Here is a 12,092-nt window from a genome sequence, read left to right as displayed (position 1 = left end):
TGCTTTCATCTGAACGTTCCTCTGTCTACAGTATTCTCTTTCAGAAGTTCACATTAGGTTCTCTTATTCTCTCTCATTCATCAGAAGTTTATTGCTCTCAAGGTTCAAGAAAATTACAGCTCAAATCAAATCCTGCTATTTTTATTTAAAGCCAAAGATTGCTTTCCTTTGCAGCCATTTCAGTATATACTGCAACACCTTTAACACCTCCAAGTACACTACAATGCATGTAAGGACAGGCACAGAAAGGTTTGTCTTGGCCTAACCCTGTGTTTGCAACTAACGATTCCGAGACAAGATTATGTACTTTACACAGGACATGTTCATTCATCCATTTGACTTTCACAAGTGATGCTTGATGATTCAGCCTGTTCATTAATTTGCAGCTTTCTTCATTTAAAATAGTGATCCCTGAGGGTATTATATGGCAAAATATCAAAACATACATCAAATACCGCCATCCTATAAAGCAGCACGGAGTATTTGCTTTGTGTAAGAATTCTAAAGAATCAGATTTTAGAGAAAGTGAGACCAAAAAAAAAAAGCTTTTAAAAGATACTATCTAAAATAAAGCGTTTGTGATAACAGATGAGAGAGGGATATTAGAAGAAACAGGGAGAAGGAATACCTCTACAGAGGGCAAGGAGACGTAGCCTGCACCAAAAGGAAACAAAATGATCATCTAATGATGATAGGCTGCCTCATTCTTAATCTGCCAGGCAAAACTAAGGAAAAATCCGGAATTGTTACTCGTCACACAAAGGCATCATGCTGATCAAGGAAATCAGTAAGAAAAAGGATTAAAATAATTCTTTGCTAGACAGATGGATATTGAGCAAAATATTTCAAATTGCTATCGAGTCTTACATGCTTTCATTTTTCCCTGAGATGTTCTATGTATGTATGTTAATCTTTTAGGATTACAACTTTTTCTTCTATTTGACACCTAGCTTCAGATCTTAACCACCAAGGCTTCTAATCAGTCATGAGACACAGAATAAAATAAGTGCTTACTTTACAAGAGATAAAACAACAATCAAAGACTGCCCAGTTTATCAGATTAATCTGACATCAAACCACTTTCTGTGGTTAAGACAACAGCTCACTGAATCGTCCTGACTTTAAAGTTCTCCTCCAACCTCTATGGAACATACATGTGTTTTACAAACAAGACAGTGAATTTGAAACATTCACTGCACCACAGTAACAAGAGAAGAACTGTATCTTCAATCACTATCAAATGAAAACAACTTTCAAGAGGTCCTCCATGAACACTGTTAGCAAAAACATTATCTAAGAGGCTAGTAAAGACTCTCACTGTAGACCGGATATATGCCATTTTTACCATTATGGCTACAAAGAAAACTAACAATTCTTTCTTCTAAACCCAACACTATTGCACATGCTACCATAAACAGGAAACGGCTACAAGATGTAGTCACAAGTTCAACCCCTAATAGAGCCAAGAAAAGCCCCAAACCCAAGTGCTTACAATTTAAAAGAAAAATTAAATGAGTTAGGGTACCATGAAACAAAATTACACGTCAGGACCTCCCCTGGCTTCATAGGCTTCAGAAGCCTAATTGAAGTCAAGTTTGTCCCTACGCACTTACAAGGTTAGAACACAACTGGACTTTGTAAATACATCTTATAAGTGATTGCTCAGTAGTCTCTTGTATCTGATGAATTTGAACTATTAAACTAGACTGAAACTATTACCACAGAAATTTAGTTTCCTTTCAAAACAAAGAGACTGATAGATTTTACTACTGAAAAAAAATTGTGTGCAATGGCAGCAGGCAACACCTAACCCTAATACCAAAAAGGCATAACTTAACCATTTTTTCTTAGTGCTGGAAAATATGTGGTAAATTGAGTACCTAATTCCTGTGATACAGGCTTTGCTTTAAGAATTGCTTGTAATACCGGATCCTCCCAAGGTCCACCATCTCGAATTATTCGAGTCACTAATTCCAGGTTTATATTTCTGTATTTATTTAGAAGGTTCTGACATTCCTACAAGTAAAAAGAAAACACAGTTGTAAAATGAAAAGCATTGTCTAAAAATACAGTTAGGCCATCCAGAAAGATACAAAGCTAGAAAACCCATTCACGTTCCAATACTTCCTCACTCAATGTCTACAAGGTCTTATACTGATGAGGTCTACACAAAGGCCTAAAGCAACAACTTATATTTTGTAAGACTGCGGAAGCCAGAATATTTTCTGATGGCACTAAGCAAGAGTCTGCCATTCATACAAAAATAAAAACTCCTTTTGCTGAATTAGAGATATTATCAGCACAGTATGGGAAAAGTCTTCACCTGATGCTAGTCTGCACAGATTTAGACACATACTGCACATGTGACACAGGGATGAAGTATAAACTCTAAGGCTTTAAGAGAAAAAATGAACTAAGATATGTGAAACAGTCCTCAAACACCCATTTTTATCCAGATTTCTGTGTAAGAGAAATCATGCTTGCCAAAAATAACATGGTCTGGTTTAACAATCCTTGATTTTCATATGTAACAAGACTTCCTCCTAGTTTTACTTACTGGTAAAAGCATCAACATGATTAGAATTCTACTGTTCATTAACAACAACATGAAAAAGTATATAATTTTGAAATCAAAGCAAAAAGGTGTCTTTTTTTTTTTGTCACAGAGAACTAAGATGACTATAATAATGCAACAGAAGAATAGCTTCTATGAACTATACAATTATCTTCTCCACATTCTTTTTCCTGTAAGTTCTTTTAGTTTCAGGTCCTCACTGCCTTCTTTTATATTCAGATGAATATGTATGACTGTATAGGAATGGTTAAGTAACTGAAACAGTGGCTTTCATAACTCATTTGAGTATACATACAAAGGCTGTTCCAAAAGTAACGTCTCCTATTTTAGTATGTTGGCCCACGATGTCAGCAGTGGATGTTGATGGTATGGCAATGGAGGTTGAACCCTCCCAACAATATTCCCTTACACTTTGTTGCTGTGCGATAGGTGGCAGCAGAGGACCAGATCAAAAAACTAGTGTGGATGAAGCAAAAGTGTGTCACTGAATTCCTCCATGCAGGAAAAAATGGCACCCACTACCATTCATCGACACTTGTTGAACATTTATGGTGATGAAACAGTGGATGTCATCACAGTGAGGTGATGGATGGTGCACTTCAGCAATGGTGACAGCAACATGAAAGACAAGTCACGTTCCAGATGACCACACAGATTTTTTTTTTTTTAAACAGAAGCACAGCACGCAGGCTCCTGTTCATCCCTGACAAAAATGCATAGCTAAGGGTGGTGCCAAAATTAAAAGATAGCATTTTGCAGCTGTGAATTTGCTGTCAACTAATGCTATTGTGCTCTTTGCAGCTGCTGTAGTTTCCGTGGAAATAAATAGGAGGCATTACTTTCAGAGCGACCAATATACAACAGATTCAAAATTCATCAATTAAAGATCCATTTAAATACATTCATTGTTTAAAACTCAAAGTAATCAGGACTTATAACACAAAAGCCCAACAAAAATTTCTACATATCACAGTGCTAAATTCTTTCTTGTTCATAGACTGTTTTTGGAAAGCACTTATCACTGAACTACAGAAATCCATCACTACTCTTATGCAAGAAGCCCTGTCCACTCCTGGGGCTGCTAAGCCACTCCTTGACCCCATTCTTCCACTAATTCTAATCAAGGGTATAATTTATAATTGCTGCTGTTTTGATAATTTAGCTAAGTAGCACAGGCATTAATTTGTAGCAGCAACAAAAAAAAAAGAGGTATTAGCATAAAAATTACAAGAGGATAGTTATTTCTCAAACTATGATTTCCTGATCAGTATTAACAAAAGAAGCAACCCTGTTTTCCACCCTTTCGAACCGTATCATTAAATTTATTTCCTCATGATTAGCACAAGTGCTTTCTTTCCCATGCACTGAACTTAACTCTCCAAGCTGGTACGGGGCCCAGAGGAAAACACCTTATTGGGAAGGAAAAAAAAAAGGGAAGAGTTGGAAGGAGTAAATTTTAAATGCAGAAGCATTTCACTTAAACAGCTGTAAGAAGCCATATAAAAAAAATTGCCCCAGCCTAGTTGAGAATATAACCATTTTACACAGTGCCACATGGCAACCTAAGTAGTTCACTGAAATACAGGTCCAATTTCAAATTTGCTGTTTAAAACTGCTGAGGGAAACTTAAGGTTTCATGTCACAGACTGGTATAAAATACTGGATGACATTAAGGTGTACTCTGACACCAGCAAGTTCCCTTCTTCTATGTAAGAAGAGCACAGAACATGTCTTCAGACAAAAGACAGGTATTAAAAAGATATTCTACCTAGTCCAGAAAGGTTCAAACAGCAATACAATAACAAATTAAGAATAAATGACTTCTCCTTCAAATATCTTTTTTATTAATTTGTTTGTATAAGTCATTTTTTTTTTTTTAACTACCATGGCATGTTTCCTTCAGGTCATATATTCACAAAAAAAAAAAAACCCACCCAACCAAAGAACTGCCTTAACAGGTACTAAAATAGTATTGAAAGTTTATATAAAGAAGGCAACACTACCTGGATTGAACCTAAAATATCTTTCAAAGGATCTTCATAGAACTCATCCTTTCCAAAGAACAGCAGCAATTCAAAAAAACTCCTAAAAAACAGAAGTAGTGACAAGTCAAGCAAACTAAAAATGTTCATTCATGTAACTAGCGTAAGTTTACTATTTTCCATACCACCGAAACAAAACAGCATTTTCATAAGTTTAGGGTCCTTGCCAGCACTAAAGAGTCACTGCAAAAATGCTTGACTAATACCTAGACTTTCTAAACACTATTTATGTTTCTTGAACTCCATAATGGTCTGATATACTGCACCGGATTTTGGCAGTTAAGACTCTACATCCCAAACACATCCTGCATCAAACATCAGGTCACAAATATATTATATTAACAGCTACAGATAAGCTATTTTACGACCATGAATCAGCAGTAAAACACAAAAATAATTAAGAATAAGTTAAAATCCCCTCTGTCATGCCATTTTTATAAGTTCATTTAATACCTGCCTACTCTTCTCCCTCAAGAACTGCTGCTCTCCATTCACTGTAAAAAAAAAAGAGACCCCATGCCAAAGGATTTGTCAAATATGCAGCAATTTTGAGTAAACAGAACAAAGTTCCAGTGCCCCTCCACTTGCAGGCTATTGACTTTGAAATATTACTGACAGCAATTTCTTTCCTCACTACCGCATTCAGTCTTTGGTCGCAATATCTCTTCAAACAAAAAAATAGATACTCACAAACTGTTGGACAAGGAACTATTTTGCATAACAATTAAATTAACTGCAATTATTCCTAAATTTTAGTGATTACTATTAGTTCAGTACATTTGAAAGTATACCCACAACACTTTTCATTTTTAATACAGCAGAACCAAAAGAAGTTAAAGAACAGATTTAAAGCAAAGTTTCCTCTCATATTCAGAAATGCTATGGATCAAAGAATCTTAAGATTAACACAAAAAGAGCTTTCTAAAAATTTCAAAAGACTCCAATGGGAATATTTATGAAAATAATGGAAAAATGTCACAAAATTAGGCAGCCTTTAGATTATATTGCAGCAATGTTTACCACAGGCTAAGAAAAAACATGTCGAAAACAGACCTAGAAAATGTGAAAAAAAAATTAATTAAGTTCAGTGATGGGACATATCTCCAAGTCTTTGAATCTCAGTTAAGATGTGGAATGGGAAAAAAAAAATCAATACCCAAATAAGTACTTTATTTAGAAACACAGTATCTCATTCCACATTGATAACATTTTTGCTGCATATTGACTCTAAAGAAAGGTCAAACTTAAGTCATATCATGACCAGGACAGTAGGCCAACTGGAACTTAAATAATATTTGGTTACGACAAAACTACTTACAGCAAATGATATAGGCGTAAGTTTAATTTGCTTTGACTGATTTAAAAGAATAAGATTTGACCAAAAAACACCATAGGAAACTAATAATGATGAAGGGCATACCACAGTTTTATTCTGTATTGACACATCTGCATCACAGTCATAGAATCACATAATGGCTTGGATTGAAAGGGACCTTAAAGATCATTTAGTTTCAACTCCCTGCCGTGGGCAGCGCTGCCACCCACCAGCTCAGGCTGCACAGGGCTCATTCAACCTGGCCCTGAATGCCTTCAGTGATGGGGCACCACAGCTTCCCTGGGCAACTGTGCCAGCACCTCAGCAAGCTCACAGAAAAGAATTTCATCCTAATGCCTCATCTAAACCTACTCTCTTTTTACCTCAAAACTATTACCCCCTTTTCCTAACAGAACACTCCCTGACGAAGAGGCCCTGTCTTTCCTATTGGTCCTGGAAGGTTGCAATAAGGTCTGCCTAGAGATGCGTCTTCTCTTCATAGGAGAGGTGCTCCAGGCCTCAGATCATCTTCACGGCCTCCTCCAAACCCAAACTAGCAGGTCTAAATTCTTCCTCATCAAAAGTGTGTCTCAGGATTGCTGCAAGTCTTCTACATACGGATTGCACACTAATTGCCAACCTAACACATGCAGCTGTTGGCAAGGTCTTCCTTTCTCTGTTACCTCCGGTAGTTCAACAGCATGGTGAGAATGGTAGGGCGATGGGGCAGTTAACAAGCAATACCCAGTGAGTGACTGTGGCTTTAGGGAGAGGATGCTGTTCTCTCACAAGCTAGCCCCTGAACTAGGTTTGGGATCAGGTGATTGCTGTTGGTGTAGCAAAGGCAACCAGTAGGGCCACACAAGCTTCCCTAAGTTGATGGCACAATTTTCAGAGACTGCCACATCCAACTTCATCCTCAGCACAACTCACTGTTGGATAAAAGCAATCCAACTGCTGATTGGGAGGACAGGCGATGTTTTTCTCTGTCCTTTTAGTGGCAGGGACTAGTGAGAGGACAAGGAAAACCCATCTGATAAATACATGGCTGAGAGGCTGGTGTCACAGTAGGAATTTTGGCTTTTTCAACCACAGGTTGACTCGGCACCTGGCCCAATGGCTGCTAGTGGTGTCCATCTAGGTCACAGGAGGAAAAGAACCTTGGCCCAGGAGCTGTCGGGACTCACTGACAGGGCTTTAACCTACCTCTGAAGGGGATAGGGGCTGATAGCAAGTTTGCCCACAGCAAGGAGCAGGTTACCATAGCTAAGTTAGAGGGACAAGGTGTTAGCAGGAACCCTCAACCCATTGCATTTTACAATGAATGTACTAGGTAGCAAGATGGCAGGGTTCATCACCAGGACTTTAAACTAGATTTGGTGGGGGAAGGGGATGTACCGCTGAGGAACAGAGAAGAGTCAGGGAAGAACACTGTTGGTTTATGAAACAGCGAGGAAAAACCTCAGATTTTTCCCAGAGGTTTTTGGCAGGGCTCTTCCAAGAAGATAATGCAGCCAAAATCCCAGCTGAAGTGCCTCTGCACCAACACAGGAGGAAAGGGAAATCGTGCTGCAATTGGAAAACTATGACCTTATTGCTATCATCACAAAAATACAGTGGGATGACTCACATGACTGAAATACTATGATTGAGGGCTATGAGATTTTTTGAAGGGAAAGGTGAGGTAGAAGAGGTGGGGGAGTTGCCCTCTATGTTAAGAAGCAGATAGACTGTGAAGCGCTGCCCCTAAGAAACAGTCATGAACAGGTTGAGAGCTTGGGGGGTTAAACTCAGGGACTGGGCCAAGAAAGGGCATCTGGTTTTCAGGGTCTGTTACAACAGCCTGATCGAGGGGAGCCTGTTGATGAGGCCTTCTTGCTTCAGCTGCGCAAGGAGTCACACTCAGAGGCTCTCATCATGTTGGGGGATTTCAACCACTGAGATATTTGCCGGGAAATCAATGCCGTGAGCTGCAAGCAATCCAGGAGACCCCTGGAGTTCAGTGTCAACATTCTGGTTCAGGTAATTAGACCCACCAGAGGCAAAGCACTGCTGGACCTGGTGCTCACCAATGCTGAAGAGATCACAAAAGATGTTATGATCGGAGGCAGCCTGGGCTGCAGTGACCATGTCCTGGTCAAGTTTGGGATCTCAAGGAACATGGGCCTGGCAAAGAGCGGAGTCAGGATCCTAAACTACAGGAGAATGAACTTAAGGCTCTTTAAGGAACTGTTAGATGAAATACCCTGGGAAACTGTCCTTGGGGACAAAGAAACAGAACAGAGCTGGCAGAACTTTCAGGCTGCCTTTCTGAGAGCCCAAGAGCTCTCCATCCATCAGAATAAGAAATCAGGCAAACAAAGAAGGAAACCAGCATGGTTGAGCAAGGACCTGTTAGTCAGGCTGAGAGGAAAAAAAAAGTATTAAAAGTGGAAGCAGGGATGGAATCAGGAAAGCCAAGGTGCAGATGGAACTGAATTTGACAAGGAATGTGAAAAACAACAAAAAGGGATTCTTTGGATACATTGCACAGAAAAGACAGGCAAAGGAGAGCATACAACCCTTAGACAAACAAAAAGGGAGAGCTGGCCTCCTCAGAGATGGAGAACAATAAAATACATAACAAGTTCCTTGCCTCAGCCTTCACAGCCAGTCAGCCTTCTCATGCCCCTGAACTTCTAAGCAGGAACTGGGGAAGCAAAATCCATCCTGGACTCACTCCATTCTTAGAGCAAGATCACCTCGTGAGGCTGAATGTGTACAAGTCTGTGAGGCCAGATGACACACATCCCAGGGTTCTGAAGGAACTGGCTGATGCGCTTGTCAAGTGGCTCTCTATCATATTTGAAAAATCGTGGCTGTCAGACAAAGTCCCTGGTGACTGGAAAAAGGAAAACATCACTCCCATCAAGAAAGGGAGAAAGGAAGATCTGGAGAACTACAAGAACTATGAGCCTTACATCTGTGCCTGGGAAGATCATAGAGCAGATCCTCCTAGAAAAAATGTTAAGGCACATTCGAGATGTGGAGGTGATATGAGACAGCCAGCACAGCTTCATCAAAGGCAGACTGTGCCCGACCAATCTGGTGACATTCTATGATGGAGTGACAGCATTGATGGACAAAGGAAGGGCAACTGATGTCATATACCTGGACTTGTGCAAGCCTCTGACATGGTCCCATACCACAGGCTTATCTTTAAATAAGAGATATGGATTTGAAGGCTGGATTTCTAGCTAGATAAATAATTGGTTGGATAGTCCTAGCCAGAGGGTTGTTGTCAACAGCTCTATGCCCAGGTGGCAACTGGTCACTAGTAGACTCCCCCAGGGGTTTGTCTTGGGGAAAGTACTCTTCAGTAACTTAATCTCACTGTCTTTCTCACTGATAAGTGTAACCTCAGCAAGTTTGCTGATAGCACCAAGCTGAGTCATACAGTCCACATAACAGAAGGGAGGGATACCATCCAGAGGGATTTGGACACACACAAAAAGTGGGCAAATGAAAATCTAATGAGGTTTAACAAGTCCAAGTGCATGGTGTTGCACATTGGTCAAAGCAACCCCAGATAAAATAAGAGCCTGGAAGAACTCATTGAGAGCAGCCCTGCAGAGAAGTACTTGGGGATCCTGATGAATGAAAAGCTGGACAATGAGCCAGCAGTGTGCTCTTGCAGCCCAGAAGGCTATAAGTATCCTGGGCTGCATCAAAAGAGGAGTGGCCAGCAGGGAGAGAGAGACAACTTCTTTCCCCAATTATCTGCCCTTGTCAGGCCCCATTTGGAGTACTGTATCCAAGCCTGGGGTCCTCAGTATGAGAAGGATACAGATCTGTTGGAGCAGGTCCAGAGGAGGCCAGGAAGATGATCAAAGGTCTGGAGAACCTCCCCTATGAAGAAAGGTTAAGGAACAATTGGGCTTGGACCCGGGGAGATCTCACTGTGGCCTTCCAGTACAAAATGGCAAAAGGGACAAACAGGGAAAGAATGCTCACCCAAAGATCTAGGCTCACAGGGAAAACCCCACAAGAGAAGGATCTCCCACCAGAGATTCCCCAGTGTCAGTCAACCTCTAAATGGGGTCTAAGAGAGGTGCAGCCAGGTTCCACCCCTTCCGGTCACACAGCTGAACTGCCTTCACCTGTGCTCCCAGGGCTGACCCGGTCCTTTCCTCAGGTGCTCAATCAGTGCTTCAGGCAATGACTCAACAGTTCCCTCACAGCTTGTCTTCATTTTTCCCCAAGTACCACTGCACCCTTGTCTAAGCAGAATTTCATCACTCCCTGTTATAAATCCTTTCTACAGTTATTTACAGTTTGTCTTTTATGATACCAGGGAAAAAGTAGTACCATAACCAAATGTGGCTGTCTCACTGACTGAAATAATTTACAATCATATCAGTAGCATGACTGTTGGACACGTAGTTGAGAAGAGTCCTCTAAACCCTAACCTAAAGCTAGTCCACATTCTTCTGCTTCTATTGAAGCTGTGATGGAATAAAGAACGAGACACCAGTAAATGAGGAAAAGGAGCCTGGCTGTAAAGCAGGGAGATAAACAGGGTGCCAGAGCATGGAGCAAGTATGCTTTTCCTGTCTCTGCTCAGTGTTGCCTTAAATTAAAACCATTCCCATTTGTTTTATCTCTATCAGATCACGTATAAAGTTGTTCTTTTTAAGAAGCTCCGTTTAAATTATAAAGACCATAATAAGATCCCCACAAATGCCTTCTCTTCTCTAGGCAGAATAATCGCAGCTCCCTCAACTTGTTTCGTAGCAGGGTTGCTCCAAACTAATAAAGGAAACTAGCAAACTATTTATGTTTCCTAATTATTTGTCTCCATTTTGTTAAAATTACTATACGCAATTCCATTCTGGCTTTGCTATCTTAAAACACAGTCTGCAATATGGTACATCCATATTTATATGCATAATAATGGTGCTTCTTACTTTACCTCATCACTTATTAAATATTACTGGAATCAGAAGTTTGCTGAAGAACACTGACAACATTATTAGAAATTGCAAGTACAGACACTTTCATTTATGATGAATTTGTGTTTGGCTAATACATACAAGAAATTACTGTCACTAATGCTAAGAGTTTATCATCCAGTCATCCACAAAGTCTTACTCAAGTATGACAACATAGTCAGATAGATTCTCGCTCTCTACAACCTAGGACTTCATTAACTAAGATTTGATTAAGATTTCCCAGTTAATTGCACTACTAAGTCCCAGAATCCCCTTACAATGTTGTCAAACAGATTCAGACGACAAAAACACAACAGGCCATTATTCAGTAATCCTAAAATTGAAAGAAATGTAAGTAAATCCAGCTCCAAAAATCAAAACAGATTATCAGGAATAGCCACCATCCAAAATGCAACAAATATCTAATTTCCAATTTCCTCCAAACTCTTCTATCTGAAAGTATTTAGAAGTGCGATTTGACCTTTGTGAAATGAGTTTTTCCTAAAAACCATCTTCTGATACAACTGCTAAGTCATTTTTCTGAGCATTGCAGTTTTAGAAATAGTAATATTTTGATTCCATAAATAATCTACCGTCAAACAGTTCCCCCCCAACAAAACTCACTCAGTCTCTTCAGTGAAGTTTCGCAACACTTCAACAGAGCAGATACTCTGACAAGCATACAGAATAAAGCTTTAAGTTTTACTTAACTATTACTAATAGGTCAAGAACAGTAGACAGGTCCACCAGACCAAGTAAACTGAGAAAGGTTATGAAAACATTCACCTCTGAAGACTAGACAAAGTACGAGTGAGACATTTCCAAATAAGTTTTTGAACTGAGACACAGAGCTATATTTGAAAGTGTTGCTCAACAAGAAAGCTGGACAGATAAAATCTGACCCAAGCAAATTGAACCAGCAGATAGAGCTAGCCCTCAGATTTTTATCACCATCTGCGGATGAGAAAATCAAGTATATAGGATCTCAGCTAAGTATAAGAAAGTCACTTCAAGTATTGAGGGTTTTTTTGTTGTTGTTTTTTATCTTCTGTCCAGCACTGCAGTTTTTAAGATCTGAAAAGTTCAAATTTTTTTTCTTTCTGAGAACCTTTGCTTATCATTACCCTCACACTTTCAGTCTTCACAGGGGAAAATCAGCACTGCATACAGAAAACCATACAGCAAGATAT

General features: G+C 39.7%; 1 protein-coding gene across 2 annotated transcripts in view; it reads right to left on the bottom strand.

The window, feature by feature from the left end:
- The window catches only part of ZNF654 (zinc finger protein 654), a 38,042-nt gene that overhangs the window by 16,353 nt on the left and 9,597 nt on the right, over positions 1 to 12,092 (bottom strand). For both annotated transcript variants that reach the window (XM_416639.8, XM_025144348.3), the window contains 2 exons: positions 4,579 to 4,660; positions 1,881 to 2,016 (listed from right to left, as the gene is read on the bottom strand). In XM_416639.8, the coding sequence (XP_416639.4) occupies positions 1,881 to 2,016; positions 4,579 to 4,660 (218 nt within the window). The remainder of the gene's footprint in view (positions 1 to 1,880; positions 2,017 to 4,578; positions 4,661 to 12,092) is intronic.

The sequence above is a fragment of the Gallus gallus genome, chromosome 1, assembly GCF_016699485.2.
Source record: "Gallus gallus isolate bGalGal1 chromosome 1, bGalGal1.mat.broiler.GRCg7b, whole genome shotgun sequence".
NCBI lineage: Eukaryota > Metazoa > Chordata > Aves > Galliformes > Phasianidae > Gallus > Gallus gallus.
The sequence above is the reverse complement of the archived record's forward strand: the minus strand, read 5'-3'. Positions and strand labels throughout refer to the sequence as shown.